At 43.8% G+C, this 23178-nt stretch overlaps 1 protein-coding gene across 1 annotated transcript in view; it reads right to left on the reverse strand.

Annotated features, from left to right (window-relative positions):
• The window catches only part of EDA30 (O-fucosyltransferase family protein), a 34947-nt gene extending 12538 nt beyond the window's left edge, over positions 1-22409 (reverse strand). Inside the window, exons 1-2 of the mRNA XM_086502690.1 lie at positions 21815-22409; positions 20004-20088 (exon numbers count right to left, since the gene is read on the reverse strand). Coding sequence (XP_086358816.1) covers positions 20004-20088; positions 21815-21979 — 250 coding nt within the window. The 5' untranslated portion in view covers positions 21980-22409. The remainder of the gene's footprint in view (positions 1-20003; positions 20089-21814) is intronic.
• Positions 22410-23178: the final 769 nt, after the last annotated feature.

Here is a 23178-nt window from a genome sequence, read left to right on the forward strand (position 1 = left end):
AAAATCTGAGGAGTATCTGCTAGGTCCTCCTCCTCCATCCACTTCCTATCCAATGCAGGATGGTTCTTGAACTTAACCAAGAACCGCCTAAACACTTTACCTTTTATCTTTCTATCCTTGTGTGCCAATATCTTTTCTGGAACAAGTATCTCCTCGCTTTCATCCACCTCGGGTTGCTCATCTGGCTCCCCATCATCGGGCACATCACCTTTAAAAGGCTTTTGTAACAAACTGCTGACATGTCAAAGCCTAAAGAATGGAGCCAACTTACAGATGATGTGGTGCCCGAGAGCAAAAACCCTAACCCTAATTTTTGCCAAAAACCCTAACTGTTGAAACCCTAACCCTAAAACCTGCAAACCCTAATTCTAGAAACCCTAAGAAGAACAAGCAACAAAAGAAGTCCTACCAACTTATGGGGACCTCGTCCGATGGGGCCACAAGTGACATAAAGGCATTAAAAATAAAGCAGAACACACTCAAAAGACTTTGCACATCAAAATATGATGATGTGGCACTTGTACGGACGTCCCGGAATTCGCGGCGGATTTTTAGGAAAATCCCGAAATTTTAGGAAAGTGATTTTTTTGGGGTCAGCTTTTCATATTTGATGCTTTTAGGCTTTGGGCCTTTAAATATGAGCCTTGGGGACCCTCTCTGGCACTTTTTAGCGCGCAGATTGCAGAGCAGGTGCTCCTCGGTTGTTGTACTTTGTGAATCGGCAGTAATATAAAGAAATACCGAAAGGGGTGCCAAGGTTTGGGGCCAATACTCTCTGGGGTGGAATTCCGCCACTCTGCGTCGCGTGTTGTCTCTCTCTCTCTCTTTCAGTTGTGATTGAAGTGCTAAAAGTTTGTTCAGTCAGTTCTTTTCTATTGGCACATGGTGCCCGTCTTGTGACAGTGGTATCAGAGCATTAGGCGTGTGCTTTTCTGAAAGCATACCGGTCCTACAAAAGAGCAGACAGAGCTATTGGAATTGAATTATATTTGAGGTATCAGCCACTCCCACCCTTACTTCATCGCGCATCGGGCGCGCTCCCGTCTTCACCGCTCATGTCTTACAGGGCATAAGCCAATTAAGATCCCTTGCAAGAGAAGGATCCAGATTTGTTTCAAGTCACTGTTTTTCTCAAAAGCAGTGCCATGCAGATGTTGATGTCTACAGCTACCAAGCAGCATACTCCAAGTACTTGGCAAGCTTTAAAGAAAAAATTTTCCCGAAGTTGTATGGTTTCTGACATCTTCCTTCGGAGTGCAACTTCTGGCAGAGTGGGGTATCCTAAAATGCTTGCCATGGAAACCCTAACAGATTATAACTTGAAGTTTCTCGACATCTCCCAGTAGATGTCTCTTCACGAGCAGATGACCTTGGAGGTTTAGTGTGATTGTTATCTCTTGGGACTACCATCGCCGCCAAAGAAACACTGTTTGTCCAAGAGCTGATGGACCATGCCGTGCTCGGCTACGACCTCATGGAAGGAAACTAATCCTAATTTTTGGTGCAGGTTTCAAGATGAAAAGTCAGTCGACTTTTCGAGCTCGACTAATGTCGAGATTGCTTTTTAAGTTTGAGTTTTGTTTGATCTTGTTTGGTGATCCTGTTTGGAATTTGTTTGAAATGGATGGTATCTGTTTTTGGTGCAAATTTGAATTGATTGACTCTGGTTTGATACTAGTTTCAATGATTGGTGATTTTACTCCCGGGTGGAGAAGTGAGAAATACTGTTTTGGTATTGTTTGAACCTCAGAACGACGCAGGCCGATGCCTGGGGACCGTTTGGTTGTATGCTTGTAAAATAATTGTTGTTGTGACTCTCGGCCCGGACCTGGATGGTTATGCGGGAGGAGTATTAAGAAGTCTGAGTAGTGGTTACTCTCAGCACCTCCAAACGACGCAGGCTACAGTCTGGGGGCGTTTGGTTGTAAAAGGCCTCTATATCTCCCGGCCCGGACCTTGTTAGGTTATGCGGGAGGAGTGATGAGGGAGTCGTTGAATATCTCATGGCCCGGACCTTGTTAGGTTATGCGGGAGGAGTGTTCATCAGCGGCTTTATGTTTCTATGTGTTGTAACATGCATATGTGAGCATTTCTGTTGCATTGTGATGTGCCAACCACTGAATATTCCTAATTGGATGAGATTGCCTGGGTATGTAATTTTAGTGCATCAAGACACCCGAGGAAGATCAATACGGTCTGGGTGTGATGGCTAATTTTACTACGCCGGAATATCAAGAGTTCCAATCTAGACGAAAGGAGAAGCTAACTCCTTGATCAAAACAGCCGATAGGAGCAGCTAACTCCTTGATCAAAAGAGCAGAAAGGAGAAGCTAACTCCTTAATAAAAAGAGTAAACTGATTGTCCCTCGGAACGACCCTCGGAAATTTTTGAGCTAACTTGAGTTGTTTTGCAGATATGCTGTAATTGCGGACGATTACTCTCTTTCAAGAAGGGGAGATGTAACAAACTACTGACGTGTCAAAGCCTAAAGAATGGAGCCAACTTACAGATGATGTGGCTGCCCGAGAGCAAAAACCCTAACCCTAATTTTTGCCAAAAACCCTAACTGTTGAAACCCTAATTTTGGAAACCCTAACCCTAAAACCTGCAAACCCTAATTCTAGAAACCCTAAGAAGAACAAGCAACAGAAAAAGAAGTCCTACCAACTTATGGGGACCTCGTCCGATGGGGCCCCAAGTGACATAAAGGCATTAAAAATAAAGCAGAACACACTCAAAAGACTTTGCACATCAAAATATGATGATGTGGCACTTGTACGGACGTCCCGAAATTCGCGGCGGATTTTTAGGAAAATCTCGAAATTTTAGAAAAGTGATTTTTTTGGGGTCAGCTTTTCATATTTGATGCTTTTAGGCTTTGGGCCTTTAAAAATGAGCCTTGGGGGCCCTCTCTGGCACTTTTTAGCGCGCAGATTGCAGAGCAGGTGCTCCTCGGCTGTTGTACTTTGTGAATCGGCAGTAATATAAAGAAATACCAAAAGGGGTGGAATTCCGCCACTCCGTGTCGCGTGTCATCTCTCTCTCTCTTTCAGTTGTGATTGAAGTGCTAAAAGTTTGTTCAGTCTGTTCTTTTCTATTGGCACATGGTGCCCATTTTTAGGAAAATCCCGAAATTTTAGGAAAGTGATTTTTTTGGGTCAGCTTTTCATATTTGATGCTTTTAGGCTTTGGGCCTTTAAATATGAGCCTTGGGGGCCCTCTCTGGCACTTTTTAGCGCGCAGATTGCAGAGCAGGTGCTCCTCGGTTGTTGTACTTTTGTGAATCGGGCGCCAAGGTTTGGGGCCAATACTCTCTGGGGTGGAATTCCGCCACTCCGTGTCGCGTGTCGTCTCTCTCTCTCTTTCAGTTGTGATTGAAGTGCTAAAAGTTTGTTCAGTCACTTCTTTTCTACTGGCACGTGGTGCCCGTCTTGTGACAGCTTCAACAGACTCACATGAAATGCATTGTGAATCTTCCAAGAATCGGGCAGCTTCAGTCTAAAGGAGACATCATTTATCTTTTCTTTTATCTAGAAAGGGCCATAGTACCTCATGCTAAGCATTGGAAAAAGCCGCTCCTTTCCCTTCTTCTTTCTTAGGCGTGCCTTCATTAAACGTAAGAGCACCCAATCGCCTTCCTTCAATTTCAAATCGCAACAATGTCAATCTGCTGCCTTCTTGTGTCGTTCTTGAGATTTCGCTAAAGTCTCCCGAACCTTGGCAAATGCAGTGTCCAAGTCCCTCGTGTACTGGTCAGCTTCAAAAAAATTATCTTTCGTGCTAAGGAAGGGTGGATCCTTCGGAGCACCTTCAATGATCTCAAAAATGGCGCTTGCCTCGTCCAAGAGTGGATCGTGCCGTTCTAGGCAAATTCCACCAAGGGCAAAAAAATGCCCTCTCTCGAAGAGTGAATCAGGGCCGTGTATCCTTATCCTTCTTTTCTTAGGAACTCTTTCTCTTTCTACTTTCATTGTTAGAGGTCTGTCGAGTTCTATGAGATCTCATCCGTGGGGTAAGTTAAATTTCCCAAATGTATCGAGAAACCCCATTTCGCATAACCCATCAATTCTTGAATAGAATTTGACTTTTGTTCCAGGCAGTAATCTCGGATCTCTCAAAATCCCTCTGAAAGCACTCAAATGCTCAAATGTTGGCTTAGACTCATCAAAGTCCATGTTCACAAGTGTACGCATAAGGTGCACTTGATTCACAGGAGTTGTATTTTCATAAGTGTTGCTAAATTGGCTTTATTTGACAAGAAAAATAATTCTAAATGAATTATTGGAATTTTTAAGTGAGAAAGAGGGTTTTTCTCACTAGAGGCATCCGAGTACAAATATTTCTAGGCGTCGTTCAAAGTAATGATAGGGACACTGTGAACAGAGATATTTGTAAGGCCATCAGGAACGGGTACTTCTGATGGTCACATCGGATGGGTGAGAGGGAGCATCGGGAAGAAGTATTCGACCATCTGGGAACGGACGTCTCTGATGCGTCATAGAATGGGTGGCATAGAGCATCGCAAAGGAGATTGTACAGTCAGTTCGGTAGGAAAGGACTAGGTGAGGGTATTTCTAATGCGTCACAAGGTGGGTGATGGGGGCATCGGAAAGGGAATATTCCATAATCGGGAGGAAATTCCGAATTGTATTAGATTTGTGCACAAGGATGAGCAAGTGTCACGTACACATCCAACCCTATGTGTCCGTGGACAAGCTACAGCATGATCAGGGTTTAGTCAGTCGAGTCAGTCTAGATTTAGAAGTGATATGGCACTTTTGTGAGTCTATTTGTAGACCGTGCATGCCCGTGCATGCCCGATCACTTAGTGTAGATGCATATCCTCTGGTTGCACATAGCACAATCATAAGCATTCCCATCAAAATCCATCAGAATCCTTCAGGGGAATTTTCCAGTGCATTTAGCCTATTTTACCTATTTTTGACATTTTTCACTTATTATTTTTAAGTGACTTTTGTTGGAAAGTAGGTAGGGCAAATTGAGTAAGTTTGTATATAAGCAAACCTAAACTAGCACTAATTGGTAGAAAAGGCAGCACGAGCACCTTGCTCAACAGGCAACTTCTCAAAGAACCCAAGAGGCCTAGCGTTTTTGCTCCACAGCAACCACCTACCGTTTTTGGACCAGATCAACCAGCGTTTTTGCACTTGCACATTCCAGCGACAACAGAAAACATCAGATCAGCCTAGCGTTTTGCATTTGCAAGACAACCGGCTGCAGCAAAGCAGATTTTCAGCCCTAGTGTTTTTGCATCTGCATTATACCCCAGCATTTTGCAGATTCTCTGCAACAGAACCTCAAGAACCACCAGCGTTTTCAGTTTTCAGCCCTTTGACACTGCAGATCAAGTCCCGAACCTCGCAGATCTCACCTTCCCGCAGCAGTTCCTCGCCGCACGGCCAGTTTCCGCAAGGTTTACAGTTCAGCCCGGAAAACGCAGATTTCAACATCTGCGTTTTCAACGCGTCGTCGACATAGAGTCAGAATTCAGCAGATAAAGATTTGCAGATTTCAGCCCATAGCATTTTTGGACAGCAGATAAAGACCTTCAATTTTCAGCCCTAGTGCCGGCCTCGTCATTCCCGTCGTCGTCGTCGACATAGCCTATACTTGCATCAGTCTCATTCATACAGTTTATACCAGTTTGTGCAATCATAAGTAGACCACTCTCGCGACAAGAGTGGGGCCTTCGGAGGAGGGTTTTACAACGTCTATGGTGTCGTATTTCTCTTCTCTCTCTATCTCTCAGTCTCATACACTTTCTCGCACAGTGTCCATTCACTTGTTTGTGATCATTGCACTCTCTCATTAAGAACGGAAGGCTCTCCCTTCCATAAGAACAAAAAGGAACCTTGAGCACAGTTCGGAGCACTCATCTTGAGCAAAGTGTAAACACTCATTCCGCTGCATCCTAACATTTGGTATCAGAGCTTTGGCAGTGTTTTGTATCACTCAAGGAAAGAACCACAGAATTTTTTTTGCTTGTTGAGGTCGCACGAACCCAAGTTCGCTTGGGCGTGTCAATTCCTAATCGTGTTTTTGAAGAGTGACAAGAATCCCAGGAAAGAAGGGCTTGTCCAACCTCCCCTTGTGTCTCTTTTCACTCATTGAGAGCGGACCGTGCACTTAGCGGCCGGCCACTCGACGTAAGGTGGGAAAAAGCAACCTTGGTGTGAGCGCAAGGCCGCTAAGGGGTGCACCCACCGAAAAAAGTAGAACTCGGGTGGAGAGAAGATCCTTCTTGCACACGGTTTGCAAGCGAAAGAAAACCTCAAGAACCTCAAGACCCTCAAGACCCCAAGAACCCAAGACCCACAAGAACCCAAGTTCCTCGTGAACTTAAGAACCAAAGATCATAGTGCATGGTCATCACCCGAAGCGGAATGGATACTTCGCATACAGGTGGCGAGCATGAGAGAGGCGACGAAGAATTTTCCCCACCAAGAGATTTTTCCGACCCTCCCCCTTCCACATCTACGTCAAGGATTGCACTAACTCCTATGGAGGCTTTGGACTAGATGTTTATGGAAAGGAAGTTAGAACGCGAAGCAAGACACGCAGAAAGAAAAGCAGAAATGGTCGCAGACACGCAGAAAACAGAGCAGAAAGAGAAGCACAAAGAAAGGCAGCCACAAAGAGTTCTAGCGACTCTTTTCTCAAGTTCACGCACAGATGCAAGAGATTTGGGGAATGGAGACTCTCTCAGTCTCTTCTTCTCCAAAGCATGACACACATGATTTGCATGATGATACGCATGATGATTTGAATGCCAATGATTTGCATGATGATTTGGATGATAATGATGAGCATGATGATTTGCATGATCAAGATGTGATTTCTCACAAGCATGATGATTTGCATGATCAAGATGCGATTTCTCACAAGCATGATGAGTTGCATGAAGATGATGTGATTGTTCACAAGGATGATGTGTTAGTGGATGCTTTTTCTAGCAAAGCTAACCTCGTTGCAAATTCAATCAATCACACAGGATCGATCTTGGCTCTCGAGCCGAGGTCCAAAGAACCCCCACAGGAGGATTCGACCAATCAAGACGAACCAATCTTGGCTCTCGAGCCTAGGTCCAAAGAACCCTTACAGGAAGTACTATGTGTTCGCATGATTGATACGCACGCATTGTTCGAGTGTTTCAGTCGTGATCGTTTCCTGTATTTTAGCCAGCATCTTTATGTGATCCCTTTTCCTAGGCATGACATTCTACGTTGAGCACGTTTCATTCATGAATGAGCACGGATGTATGCAGATTATTCATGAAAAGCTAAAAAGTATGCATTCAAGGAAGTCACATTCCACGTCTCTTCCTTGGCATGACACATTGGTAGAAAGAGCACATGAAAGTATGAGCACCAAGTATGGGCATTTCCGTTGGGAATTGCCACAGTTGATTGCTTTAGATCAGCTGAGAAGGCTTCGATCTCATTGTTTGCGTGTATGATGGACCGTTTGGCACTCCATCTATTTGTTCATCGACATTGCATGCACAGCCTTTGAGGAAGACGATACTTTTCTCACTCACTTTACATGGAATAGGTATGTTCATGGTTTTGTGTTGGAAATGGTTTCAAGAATTTTCAACCATGAAGATTCTTGAAGAAGAAAGAAGCATGACTCTCGACGAAGTTGAAGCATTGAAGGAGCCACAGAAGACTTTGTGTCGGTTTCGACGCAACCCAAAGAAGCAAGCGTTGCAGACCTTTATGAAGTTCAAGTACCGCACGACCCACACATTAGAGTGGGCAGGCAAAGAGTCCCTTCCAGGATTCCGAATGCTATTGGCGATCTCCCTCGACGCCATACAGCTCGGTACCAATACCTCACTCTAAAAAGGAGGGGATGTCACGTGACACATCCAACCCTATGTGTCCGTGGACAAGCTACAACATGATCAGGGTTCAGTCAGTCCAATCAGTCTAGATTTAGAAGTGATCTAGCACTTTTGTGAGTCTATTCGTAGACCGTGCATGCCCAGTCACTTAATGTAGATGCATATCCTCTGGTTGCACACAGCATGGTCATAAGCATTCCCATTGGAATCCTTCAGGGGAATTTTCCAGTGCATTTAGCCTATTTTTCACATTTTTCACTTATTATTTTTAAGTGACTTTTGTTGGAAAGTAGGTAGGGCAAATTGAGTAAGTTTGTATATAAGCAAACCTAGACTGGCACTAATTGGTAGAAGAGGCAACAGAAGCACCTTGCTCAACAGGAAACTTCTCAGAAGAACCCAAGAGGCCTAGCGTTTTTGCTCCACAACAACCACTGCAATAAAAGTAAACTCTCTCTCACTCCCAGAACCTTAAAAAAGACAGCGCTAGCAAGAAGAAGAGGCTGCTGCAGATTTTCAGCCATGAAGTCGACGTCGTCGGAGATGCCCTTGGCTGCCCCGAGTGTACCAGATGTCGTCACGACCCAGTGTGCGAGTTCCATCACGAAGAAGTGCGTACGGAGAGAGTTTCCATGGTGACAAGATGCTTTTTTTCTCTATTTTCAGCCCATAAACGTCGTAGAAGAAGCTGATTTACGAGAAGGAACCCGAGAGCACACCTCTTATGTGTGTAGGATTGGAAGAGAGGATTCTCTGTGCAAAGATCTCTTCCGGGGAAGTTGTTTTTTGAGAACAGAGTTGCGTCCGAGCGTCGAGACCTTGAAGGTAACGTTTTTCATGTTATAATCTCAAAGTACTTGTGTGCAGGTGTACTTCCTTTTCACGAGGGAGTAAGAGTAGAGGAAGGCATGAGCCTCTGCAAGAGAAAAGCGCTCTAAGGAACTAGAGCCAAATCAGCCCAAGGGTTTCACGGGTCTGAGAGTGGTAGACTCTCGAGTTGTGATCCGGAAGTTGACTCTCAAGGAAGGACTTCGCGTCCAAGAAAGTAGAGTTGTTCTACAAAAAGAGGACTCTAGGAACAGAGTCGGAAAAAAGTTGCAAGGATGCCATGCCTTGAGTCTGGAAGGTGAGATCCAGAGGCGAGAACCTAGATTCTCGAGGATTCGGAATAAGGAACGGAAGTTCCTTGGAATAGGGTTTTGCCCTAGGAAAAGGAAGCTGAGGCTTCCAGGAACCATCGAGTCTTATTCTGGAACGAATGTGGTAATACGTTCGGTTCAAGTGCTTGTATAGACTTCTCCTCAGTAATAAAGATACTCATCTTCTGGTCCCAGTACTATGTCAATCTTCTCACTATCTCTTTCTCTCTCTCTATTTCTCTCTATATCCTCTGGCTTCAATATTAAGTAATAAATTCTATTTATCCGAGTATAGTTTATTGCTATGCGCTCCCGTTTGTGACAATGGTATCAGAGCATGGTCTCCTCTCTCTCTACAAAGAAGGACGACTCTTGAAAGATACGGGAAGAAGCCATGACAAGCCAAGAGAGAAGTAAGTAGGCGGAACCCTAGCCCTGCAAGAAAAGCTCGCAGAGTCGGGAAAAAATTTCTCTCTGCAAGAAGTCGACAAGACTTGGGATTCTCTGAGAAGGTGACGAGTATGATGCTCAAGAACCTAGAGAATCCAAGGAGCGAAATGCTCAAGATCCTTCAAAACCAAGAAAATATCCATGAACATCAATCTAGAACTATAGCCAACAAATGCCATCATTTTGGGAAGGATATGAAGGTGGTCTCTAGACCTCAGATGTAAGGTGCAACGGAAGTGAATGTTGAACTTTGCTCAAGATGAGTGCTCCGAACTGTGCTCAAGGTTCCTTTTTCTTATGGAAGGGAGAGCCTTCCGTTCCTTTAGTGAGAGAGTGCAAATGATTACAAGCAAAGTGGATAAACACTGTGAATGAAGGTGCTGGGACTGAGAGATAGAGCGAGAAGAATACGACACCAGAATGTTGTCAAACCCTCCTCCGAAGGCCCCACTCTCTATGGCGAGAGTGGTCTATTTATGATTTTGCATAAATCTCTACAATGCTTTGGACTTGCCGACGATGTCAATGACCATGAGGGCGACGACGAGACGGGCTGAAATCTGAAAATGCTAAGGGCTGAAATCTGCAAATCTTTATCTACTGAATTCTGACTCTATGTCGATGACGATGTCAATGACAACGATGCGTCAACGACGCGCTGAAAATGCAGATGCTGAAATCTGCGTTTTCCAGGCTGAATCTGCAAACTTCGCGGGATCTGACCGTGCGGCGAGGATCTGCTGCGGTAAGGCGAGATCTCCGAGGTTCGGGGGTTCTACTGCGGAAACTGACTGCTGAAAACTGAAAACGCTGACTCTAGGGCTGATTCCATCGCGAAGATCTGCAAAAACGCTAGGGCTGAAAATGGGTCATGCTGCAAACACGTTGTGGATCTGCCAGTGCAAACCACTAACGCTAGTGTTGATCTGTCCTTTGCTGTCGCCAAGCTGATGCAGATGCAAAAACGCTAGCTCTTCTGCTGTGATGCAAAAACGCTAGAGAAACGTGGGGTCCTGCTGAGAAGTTGCATGTGAGCAAGCGCTCCTGCTGCCTCTTCAGCCAGAAAGTGCTAGCTCTAGTTTCCTTATATATTATCTTATGCAAATTACCCTACCCAATTCCAAACAAAAGTCGCTTAAAAATAATAAGTGAAAATTGTCAAAAATAGGGAAAATAGGTTTCTGCTCTATAAAATGATCCTGATGGAATCTGATGGGAATGTTGATGATCATGCTATGTGCAACCAAAGGATATGCATCTAACCTAAGTGTCTGGACATGCACGGTCTACGAACAGACTCACAAAAGTGCCAAATCACTTCCTATTCTAAACCGACTTGACTAAACTGAACCCTGGTCATGCTGTAGTTTGTCCACGGACACATAGGGTTGGATGTGTCACGTGACATCAAAACACTCCAGTCCAATTTGATACTTTTGATGGAAAGGGAAGATGTTGCGAAAGCTACTACTTTCATTCGACAATTTGAAGTTGCCTTTACAAATGGAAATTTCTCAGAAGCGTCGAAGGTGAGGCATGTAACCAAGCATCACAAGGGGATTGCAAGTACTTGGTGGTATACCAAAGCTCTACAAGGAATTCAAAACAAGACTTGGATTCAATTCAAAGCTGAATTTACCGACAAATTTTTTTCCTTTACACCTTGAAGGCAAAGAAGATTGGGATCGGTTTGCCCAATAGGAGCACGGCGAGTCACGGATTATGTGAACAGGTATTGGTTCTCTTTCAAAGGTGGCTCCACTCTTGAACCCTCTTTGAGGAAGAAAAGATGAAGAAATTCAACGAAGGACTTTTATCCGAACTTCATACACATCCGCAAGATACTTCTTAGCGGATGGAGTCGTCAGCAATACAAGCAAGAAGTGTACATCTCGGTGTACATAGAATCTAATCCCCGCAGTGGGACGGGAACCATTGAACACAGAAACAACGATTTTTTTACCTCTACTTGAAGAACACGTTGTTATTTGGAGTGCAGGAATTCAAACTAACTCTTGAGATTTTGAACTAAAGACCCTCAAACCTTAAGTGAGAGGGCAAGTCTCTAATCATAGTTACATCTTTGAGGAAATCATGAAGTGAGTTTTCTTTTTCACACAAGGTATGCATATGTCTAACCACGACGATCACTCTCGAGTGTTTATGAGAGTAGGATCAAGTTGGAACATTGTTCTATGAGATGAACCGGTTTGCTAAACCATCCGAAAGTTCACTAGTTGAGGTCGTTCTCCAACAGATTACCTGCTATTGCGGGTTGAACATATGAAGGAACCATTCCGAGCTTTCAAGCAAAGAAAAGCTTTCACTAAGCTTGAGTATTTGAAAGATTTTTAGAATATTTTGAAGCACTAAAACTAGAATCAAAAAGCTTGCTTTTCATACTTTTTAAACCAAAAACGACCATAAAAGCTATGGATATGATTTGAAAATGATTTCCCTTATCTACACATGCGACCATGTGCGCTCTTGCTGCCAACACTGGTCAACATTGGTACATCCTATCAAAAGGTTGTCAAACATCCCTCTTACTGTCATCCCTCATCGTCTGCTACCGTATGCATACCAAAGAAATATTATCAAGTAGGGACTCTCTTTCCCCATCTTACTTTATGTGTCCTCTTCTCGATTGTGTTCAAATCTTGTTTGCTTGTTGTAAACCTCTTGTAGTTTCTGAATTGGATTGTCCATCTAAGAACAATTGATTAAGCTCTAATACCACTGTAATCAAAACAAGCGGTGAATCACTAGAATAATACCAAAATTGAATTGACAACAACAAACACAACTTGGAATAACTCTTGAGTCACGACACAGAGCAGTTGAGTTCCACTCTTAAAAGCACTTGCCCCCAAGTCGGGCGCCCTTGGCACTTTCTTGATGATTGATCAACACTTGTGTTACAACTATTGACAACTCACGTAATCCAAGGTTACAACATGCCTCCTGGCTCTTGAATTAGCGGCCCAAGGGCCCAAAAGCATATTATCTGCTATTTTACAACATGGCTCCTAAATGCAGCTTGGGACAATAACTGACGCTACAAAACTGCAACAAAAGCTAGTGTAGAAAACTACCACGTTATCGTGCATATAAAGTGCCATTTCAAAAGGTCATACACTCTGTCACATCATCAAGTCCGTATTACAAGTTGCCATGTCAATAGTCCCGCGATCTCTCTCCTACCACTCGCGTTTCTGCTCCCGGCTCTTCCGTACGGTGAGTGCAATGGTATGTCATCAATCTATGACAATATAGGCCTTTTAATACGAGGGAGCGCACAATGATAGCGTGCCATATTGAATAAAGGGCCAACAATTTATTTTGAGAACCTACAGACCTAAATGCTGATAGGAAGCACTTGGAAAGGACAAGGTGAAAGGCGAGAATTGAAAACACCTGCTATTGGCTGAGGCATATAGATTCCAAAAGCTTCACCGACTGAAGAGTCTCCAACTTGAGGGCCAAAATTGTCACATGACACATCCAACCCTATGTGTCCGTGGACAAGCTACACCATAACAGGGTTTCCGTCAAGTCCAGTCAGTCTAGATTAGAAGTGATCTGGCACTTTTGTGAGTCTATTTGTAGACCGAGCATGCCCAATCACTTAGTGTAGATGCATAGCCTCTGGTTGCACACCGCATAAGCATAATCATTTCCATCAGATTCCATCAGAGTCAGTTTGGGGATTTTTCGAGTGACTTTATCCTATTTTTGACATTTTTCACTTATTAATTTAAGTGACTTCCCAACAAAAGTAGGTAGGGCAAATTGGGTAAGAAAATATATAAGCAAACCCAAGTTAGCACTCTTGGGCAGATGAGCAAGGAGCACAACAGGCCCCCCAGGCAGCAGGTACTCCCCCTCTCTCAGCAAGACCCTCTCCAAGCATCACTTGGCAAGCCCTCCCCATGCAGCCCAGCGTTTTCTGGCGCCATCCTCTCTTCCCACTTGGCGTTTCCACAAGCAGCCCCATCGCCACAAAGCCCAGCCCTTAGTGTTTTCCATACCTTCAACAGATACCAATTCCTAGCGTTTGGATCGCCATCAAGGACTGTAGTTTTCAGCATTTGTGAACAGCGTTTTCAGCGCTCTAGCACAGCAGATATTCAGCGATTGCAGCATTGAATTCAGCAGTAAAAACGCAGCCCTAGCACAGAAGATTTCAGCGTTTTTCAGCATAAAGAAAACGCAGCAGATCAGCGTTTTTTTCCAGAAGAATAACAGCGTTTTTCCGCCACAAAAACAGCAGCCAAAACAGCCCCCAATCATCAGGTTTTTCAGCAGTCAGAAGTTTGCAGTTTTCAGCCCTTCAGTCATCACCATCGTCGTCACCGACTTAGTCCCAAGAGCATCGGTTTCCATGCATCATCATTGTACCACCTTGTGCAATCAATCGTAGACCACTCTCGCCAACGAGAGTGGGGCCTTCGGAGGAGGGTTTTACAACGTCTCTGGTGTCATATCTCTCTTCTCTCTTTCTCTCAGTCTCATACACTTACACGCACAATATCCACTCACTTGTTCGTGATCATAGCACTCATTATAAAGACGGAAGGCTCTCCCTTCCATAAGAACTAAAAGGAACCTTAGCAAAAATAGATCACTAATCTTGAGGAAATACAACATTCATTCTGTTGCACCTTACATTGGTATCAAAGCTTTGGAAGTGTTTTGTATTACTCAAGGAAAGAACCACAAGAATTTTTTGCTTGTTGCGGTCGCACGAACCCAAGTTCGCTTGAGCGTGTCGATTCCTAATCGTGTTTTGTTGAAGAGTGACAGGAATCCCAAGAAAGAAGGGCTTGTCCAATCTCCCCTTGTGTCTCTTTTCACTCATTGAGAGCGGACCGTGCACTTAGCAGCCGGCCAATCGACGTGAGGTGGGAAAAAGCAACCTTGGTGTGAGCGCAAGGCCGCCAAGGGGTGCGCCCGCGGAAAAGAGTAGAACTCGGGTGAAGAGAAGATCCTTCTCAAACACGGTTTGCAAGCGAAAGAAAACCTCAAGAACCTCAAGACCCTCAAGAACCCAAGTTCCTCGTGGACTTAAGGACCAAAGATCATAGTGCATGGTCGTCACCCGAAGCGGAATGGATACTTCGCATACAGGTGATGAGCATGAGAGAGGCGACGAAGACTTTTCCCCACCAGGAGATTTTTTCAACCCTCCCCCTTCGCCATCTACGTCACCAAGTGTACCAAACCCTATGGAGGCAATGGTCAAGCAGATGATGGCCATGATGGATAGACAAGAAGCAAATCGCCTTGCAAGAGACCGCGAGCAAGAAGCAAATCGCCTTGCTAAGTACTGTGAGCGCGACGAAAGAGACGCAAGACTTGCCGCACAACAAGAAGACAATCGCCTTGCTTTAGAACGCGAGCGCGACGCACGCAAAGAACGAAAACAACAAAGAAAGGCGGACGAGGCGGCAAGAAGCGTGGCCTTGGAGGCCGAGCGTGCAGCTCAAAGATTGGCTTGGAAGACCGAGCGAGAAGCTCAAAGAGTGGCTTTGGAAACAGAGCGTGAAGCTCAAAGAGAGCTACGCACTCAAGAATTGCTTTGACAAGTGCTAGCCTCGAAGGCCAAACCACCCAAAGACCGTGGGAGTTCCTCAAGTGGTGCAAGCCACGATGCGGATTCCAACAACCCAATCACCGAAAAGTTGACTTTCAGTAAGTATGATGGTAAGATGGATGCTACGGTTATTCATTCTTGGTTGCATCAATTTCATGCTTATTTTGCGACAACTAAGAAAACAGGAAATAGCAAAGTTTTGACGGCAGCTATATACCTTGCCGGTGATGCCATCAATTGGTACCATGCATGGCAAGAGGCACAGCTAGCCGCGCACCTAGAGGAAGCCGACGAATTCACGCCCTTTCCTTCAATTGGGTTGATTTCCAAGACAAGCTCAAGGCGCGGTTTATGCCACCCCAGTACCTCGCACGATTGAAGGACGATTGGCGCGCTCTCAAGCAAAATGGTATGCCGGTTATATCTTTCTCTAATCGTGTTTTGCAGCTCGGCACTCAATTACGCAAATCGGATTTGGAGCGAAAGGAGGCGTTTCTTTATGGATTGGACGAGTATATCAAGTATGATGTCGAGGTACTTGATCCAATCGATCTCAACAAAGCGGTAGCGATTGCTCTCGCACACGAGATAAAGCACGACAAAGGAAAGCCTAAGGAAAACAAGACTTCTCAAGGAACCCCGCAGAATTCTCAGAACACACAGAATGGGAAGAACGATAAGAATGGTAATTCTCCTAGCCCTTCTTCCTCTAATTCCTCGGAAACGAACTCTAACAATGAATATAAGGGTAAAGCTAAAGCACCTGCAAAACCTAAGCTAACCCCTGATGAAAAAGCTTCACAAGGAATCATAGGAGGCTACATCACGGCGGAAGAACAAGTGATTTATGCTAAAGAAGGTAGATGTTTTCAATGTCACGTCAAGGGACACATTAAGAAGGCCTGTCCTAAGACAATCCCACCTAAAGAACCAAAGGCACCCATAGCAACCACAAGCACTATCATAAACCAACCTGCATCTTCTCCTGACTATGAGACACACATTGATGAGTCTCTCCTGAAGTGTTATGGTCATGTAAAGGGGCAGCGTTTTATCATATTGTTTGATCCAGGCAGTATGCATGATGTGATTAGCCCCCCTCTTGTTGAGAGAGCCCGCCTAGAGGTTAGTCAGAAATCTTCTCTTGAGGTTTCTGGCTTCGCTCCTGGTATGGACTCTCTCATCACGAAGGAGTGCCTTGATGTGATGTTTACCGTTCAACAAGCTTCTTTTCGTACGAAATTTCTTGTATCTCCTCTCTCAGGATGTGATATGATTTTGGGCATTAAATGGTTTCGTGAACTCGACGCTCACATTAAATTTGGGGCTAACATGATCACTTTACATGCCGACACTGATTCCCCCCTCATCATTCGTGTTGAGGAGGGCTTGCATTCTTTGCCTCTCATCTCTCATGTGCAGGTAAAGCGTGAATTACGACGAGGAGCACAAGCGGCATTCATCTATGCTACTCCAGTTTTCCAGAGCATTCAGGCTCCAGCTAAGTATTCAGAGTTCTTTACGAAGTCATTTTTTCTGCATCGTGGCAACAACATGAAAGAGATGTTGAAAGGGTACTAACTCGTTTGGATGAGTGTCAGTTGTACATTGCAATTAAGAAGTCTGAATTTTTTCTTACTGAAGTCACTTATCTGGGTTATATCATTTCTGCAGAAGGCGTCAAGCTAGATCCCGCGAAGGTGGAAAAGGTTCGTAATTGGGATTTGCCCAAAACTGCATATGATGTGCGTTCTTTTCTTGGTTTATGTCAAGCATATAGTTCACACATAGAGAATTTTGCACGCATTGCTGCACCTATCACTGATATTTTGAAAGGGGTAAAGACTCGCCGTCAGCGCGTAGACTTGCCCGAGGCAACCATTGAGGCTTTCGCAGCTCTCAAGGTTGTGGTGACAGAAGCACCGTGTCTTATCCTTGCCTCTTGGGATGATCCCTTTGAGGTATGGACGGATGCGAGCAATGTCGCCATAGGCGCTATGCTCCAGCAGCATGGTCGCCCGGTAGCTTTCCTTAACCGGAAGCTCAATAGTGCGAAAAAGAATTATTCAGTTTATGATAAAGAACTTTTGTCTGTCATTCACTCTCTTAAGCATTGGAAGCATTTTCTGTATGGTAGAGAGTTTACAGTGCGCACAGATAGGAAGCACTTGGAAAGAACAAGGTGAAAGGCGAGAATTGAAAACACCTGCCATTGGCTGAGGCATATAGATTCCAAAAGCTTCACCGACTGAAGAGTCTCCAACTTGAGGGCCAAAATAGCCCACACAAAGCAGTGCATGTGTTAGTGGCTAATGTTGAGGATATCAGAGTGTGCAACGGAAGCAGAGAGGAAAGAGACAATGGGGAGAGAGAGAGAGAGAGAGAGAGATAGAGAGAGAGAGAGATGGACAATGTGCTCCACTGAAGGTCGGGCAAACTGTAAACATCTCTATCAAATACCACGGCCAAAAACAAAACCCTCATCCTAAAAATAATAAAACAACCAAAACAAACCTAAAATGGGCAAAGCATTGATGCCAACCCTAAGTGTGCCTGAAATCACTGTTCAACGTCTCGAAGGTGAACATAATGCTATAAAACCCCCCCTCAACAACAAATGGTGAGAAGATGTTGAAGAAACCCTAGGATAGGTAGGCTCTCACTTCTGGTTGTGAGTTGCAAAGTTTGCTCATATTCTCCCTAGCATTTTCTCTCACTCTCTCTCCTTCTCACGCTTCGAACACTCGCGCACCCGCACATTGAGCAGATTCCAGACTGAATGTGCATTGTACGCACACACCAAGCACATGAATGATGATGGGTGCTCAAAAGCTTCCCGAAACAACAACTTAAAAAGTAAGTTTTTCTCCGCAAAGTAGTTTAGGGTTGCATTGCGTCATGAGACTACATCTAGGGACACCTAGTCTCTAGGCAATGTGTGGGAGTGGAGCGTCAGTGTATCTATCCAACTCAACAAATTCTATATGCAATTATACCATCAGAGGCATCTAGATAAGGTTGATGTGAAGGTCAAACCAAGATGTCATGTCTACATAGAATGGATGGGTAGTAGCATGCACTATGCATCATTTTTTATCTTTGGCTAATTTGTTTATTGAGACTCGACATTATGACCGTAATCGAGTGATTACTCATTTGAGAGGGGGGTATGTCACCAAGTGCATAGAAATAGGGGGACGGGGGACACCACCCTAGGGCCGGGAACGGGGGATGGGGGTCGGAGCAATTTCCACCAAATCACAAGGGTGGCCGTTCGGAACGGCGTTTTGGAACGCCAAGGGGACGGCCAACAAACAATTTTTTAAACTTTTTTTAAAATAGTTTTTTTTTTCAAACGACCAAAAATGGCTAGTTTCTTGGAGATTTGGGGCTCTTTTACACAAGGTTTAGGGGCTCTTCAAGAGGCCTTCAAAAGAAAGCCTTCTCAAAGCACATTGCATTATGCAATACATATACCTGATGAATCAAGGATAAGCCCAAATTCACCCTTAAAGAAAAGTGCAAGGTATAGACCCATGGTAGTCACCCACAGATATAACCATCAACTCCATTATGCATAGTATTGACTAAATACCACGACATCCCCACTAACATCATCAGTGCCCAATAGTGGGTGCAGAACTAGGTACTAACATATGCTCTCAAACACAACACACACCACACACACACACACATGAGCATACATCAACATATAGATCAGCATACTGAGTTTCTATCATGACGCCGCAGGTCGAGGACAGACTCATCCATAATGAAGCCTAGCACTAAAAGAATCATCACATTAAAAAAATTCGCAATACATTATATCAAGCCTCAAGCTCAAGCTCTATGCTTTAGCTCAAGCCTCAAGCCTCACTTGCTCCCTCCCTCTACTGCCGCAAGCTCTCAAGAGTCAAGCTCTCTCTCTTCTCTCGAACATCAAGCTCCCAAGGCTTGAGCCTTATACTCTCTAATATCTACCTAGATTCTACTCTCCAGTCTCTATCTACTCTATCTAGTATCTAGATTCTACTCTCAAGCATCAAGGCTTCAAAGTTCAAGCCTTTTTTTCCTCTTTATCACTTGCCATTTTGAGCCCTTGAGGCATGTACTTATCTACTTGTATTCACTATAACGCCCTAGATGTTTTATTGGCATGATTTGCTATTATGGGTCATGTTTAACAGTCATGTTTCTTGTCTTTTTTGGTGCAATTCAATGCTCAAAGTGTTCTTAGCACTATGGTACATAGTGTAGCTAAAATGAAATTTTAATTGTCGCCAACCCTGTTCCCTAACTTTTGCCGTACAGATTCCCAATACCATGTTTCTATGACCAGGTGACCATATCAGAGTCTATACACGCGGCAGCGTGCTGATGAGGTACATGCTGATGTGGGTGCTGATGGCATGGCCGCTAGGTGGCACAATATGAGTATCAGTGTCAAGGCTTGCAGAAAGCTTTCTGAAAAGCTAGATATCACAGCCAATAGCTGACATCGCTTTTCAGCGATATTTTTGCAAGGAAAAGAATGAGATCAGTAGTTTTTTGGTGTTCCAGCTTTTGGGCTGATGGCTTCTTATGAGAAGGCTTTAAGAGCCTACATAAACATACCATATAAGTTTATGTCGATTTCAATCATGTACATAGGAAGGCAACCACTCTTTGATGTCTTTCCAATAATCAAAACAAGCTAAGCACTTTTCTCAGTGACAGCTTTCTAAGGACCAACAGTTGGTAAGAAACCATACGCTTCAAGAGAGTAGACGGAAAATCGAACCATCAAAAGTATCAAAGCTTCCTGTTGATTCTCAAGTTTCTACCTTCTTGGACACACATTTACTCCACCATTAAAAAAATCTCATTACTAAGATAAGTCCTCTACACAAAACTTTTACTACTCAAAACAAAGACAACCTGCAGCATTGAACTTGAAAAGCAGATGCTTACCCACATAGCTCTTTCTAGGAGTAGAGTATGGTCGAAGATTCTGCAGGGGTTTCACCCTACTCCAAACCTTCCCATAATGTGAGTCCTGAAAAACCATTCAAAAAAAGAGATACTTCAAAAATAGGAGCCTGGACAGCTATCAAAGCATAAAAGTTGATTTCAACCAAAAACCAACAAAAACCATGTCTTCCCCTAATATTTTCTTGTCTTACCCCACCTTCCTACAATCAAAGCTGCTGAGAAGAGAGGTACCTTAGCCTTTGATCTCAACCCCTCTTGACTTTGTAGGGAAAACCAAGATATTTTAGTAGGTGTCCCTCCAAAAATACGCATCTGCCTTTAGGCTTACATCTCGTGTTTCCTATCCTAACCAAAGTCCAGTTTGTACTGCCTTTTTATTTTCAGAACCTCCCTATGCCTTTTTTCTTGGAAGGCAGCAAGCTGGAGAATCACTACTGTAACACTTATGGAAATTAAAACACTAGCACTAAGGCAGCAAGCTGGAGAATCCCTACTGTACCACTTATGAAATACGTGACCAAAGATAGTCATTTGTGATCCAATAAGTTGTAAATTCAGAGCATGGCACTCGATGTCACGCTCAATTCCCAAAAAAATGAATCCAACGACTTGTACGTTCATTAAATCTTTTAGATACATAAAGTTACAGCAATACTTTCATTCATTATCCATGAAAAATTTTATGAAAGAACATTCAGACCTTCAATTTTCCACAAATAAGATCCTTAAAAACATGTCCCCATTTGGCTTTACTGCTAAAGAGTCTTCAAAAGTTTCTAGTTTCCAAAGGCTGAGCTCCTTGAGAAACTGGCCCTCTAAATCCTTGATTGATCACTTTGACACTGATAATTACCTTAGCCATGCCTAGGCGCAATTTTCCATGGGCCATGTTGCTAGAACTACATCTTTCTAGTCAAATTTCAGCGGGCAAGGTTGATCAAAATATATATTTCATCAACCTTGTCCTCATGTTCATAACAGCTGTACCATGTAAGACGCATCGGCACACTCATTTTTTTCTTGTCTTAAACAATCCCTTATGCTAATCAAGGTTTGCACAAGAAATTTAGAGCTGTGACAAACCACTCCAAATGAAAAGACAACTCTTTAGAATGAGCAGCTCACACTATAAAGGCACAAGCTAGAATCTATAAGGCTTGAGCAAACTTGGATCAAACAATGTACTTGGTCTAAGTTATGAGCAAGAGGATGGAAACATGGAGTGTGTCAAATAGATGGAAGAACTTCATCTAAGAACAAAATCAAGGAGCGATAAGTCACCTACACAATCAACCAATCTGTGACCTCATTTTAACTAATCTAGCTTTGAAAGAGAGAGAGAGAGAGAGAGAGAGAGAGAGAGAGAGAGAGAGAGAGAGAGAGAGAGAGATTGTCAACACATGGTTAGTTGGCAATCAGTGATACAGATGTGGTAGCATTTAGGATACACACAACATCCCATGAGTTAGGCAAATTGACAATGATAATGTAAGATGGTAAATTGAACTTGGGCCCATATTTCTGTAAAGGATGGTATTTTACTAAATTTTCAAGTCATCAGGTACAACATTATCCCGTTGGCTGAAGGCACATGTTGCACTTGGTCATGATTGCAAGCTCCAAAGATAGCTTCCTTTCTTACAACACCCTTGTTGGTCTCACGTGCTACAATCTTTCTCTCATAAACAAGGAGACCATGCATCAAGATTTCATACAAAATTGATGTGTGCATAAGTGTTAATGATCTCCAGTGAGTGCATGAGCTTTTGAAGAGATAAGTCAAAGCATACCTCAGCAGGAGCGGACCATCCCACAATGGCTTGTATTTCGTGGGTGCTAACTTGAACATCAGTCGCTGCGAAAAATCGAGCGAGCAAGAAGTGAGTTGCCAGTGAGAAGGCGGAGAGAGCAAGCCCAATGAGAGCAGCCCACTTGATCTTGGATTTGAGTACCATAACTGGCACCTCTATCCGTCACATGGGCGGACTCGTCGCCAGCTCATGCCCACCTGCCCTTTGAGAGATCTGCATTTGCAAGCGTCACTGAGCTTAACTGTCTTTTCTTGAGTAGCGACTTTGCTGTGCAATCAGGTTGCCCGTTCGTAGTCGTGTGTACTGAAGAGCGTAGACGTATACTAGCTACGGCGAGCTCCGTCATGCACCATAATCGGCAGAAACCGAGCGCAAACAATCATTCAGTGTTTTATCTCAAGTGATCGATCTGTATGTAGAAGAGCAAAAGGGAGCACGCGAGTAAAATTGGCTTCGTGCAGGTCGATCTGCTTGTTCTCTGAGTCTAATCTTCTTGGCTGGAGCTGAGGTTCCCAGCAAACACTCACAAGCTCAGCTTAAGTTATGTTGGATTTCAGTGTAAACATAGTGCCCATGAAAATGGCTACAAATAGCACCCACATGGCTATAAAAAAAACACCCTCCTTGCTCCTCCAGGCTAGGTATCTCAAGTTGCAAGTTGTTAGAGGCTCCCTCCAAAGGCGAGTTCACATGTAATCACAACACAAACAGTCCCTTCCATAGGCAGCTCACATTCCACTTACATTTTTGCACCTACTTGTGTGATGAAACAGAAAGCTTGAATGTCGTTGCAAAACCATTTTGCACTAAAAATCACGTGCTTGCATTACTTCCCAAATGGATCATGCATGTAGCTTGAGACACCTAGTGTGCCATGTAAGAGAAATTGATTGTAATGTTAACGTTGTCTAATATGAAACTTTTTACACTGAAGCTTTTAATTTTTGTCGTTTTAGCTCACCGCGATGAAGCCACATGGGAGCTATTAATTTTGTTGCATAAGCTAAGCTTGTTTCAAATGAGGGTATGAAAAAAGTGCTAGCACCATTGAAAATGCATTAAAGACATCTATGTAGATTTTTTTATTGCTTCACTTCTCTCAAGGAGCTCTTTATATTCACACGTTCATGATGGCCATTGCTACAAAACCCCTTGAACGCACACCAATTGAGCTATTAGCCATAGCCACACACTTTTGCATATGTTTGGTAGTGTGGTAGCACACTATGTTGAGTGGTTAGTGTCCCTGCCATTTGGAAAGGAGTAGACATACACAAGCTAACATGTGGACATAATGGAGTAATATTTACAAAAAATAAGTTGAAAAAATACCAAGTTGTGGA

Source organism: Adiantum capillus-veneris, chromosome 27 (assembly GCF_014529385.1).
Source record: "Adiantum capillus-veneris isolate H3 chromosome 27, ASM1452938v2, whole genome shotgun sequence".
In the NCBI taxonomy this organism is placed as follows: Eukaryota; Viridiplantae; Streptophyta; class Polypodiopsida; order Polypodiales; family Pteridaceae; genus Adiantum; species Adiantum capillus-veneris.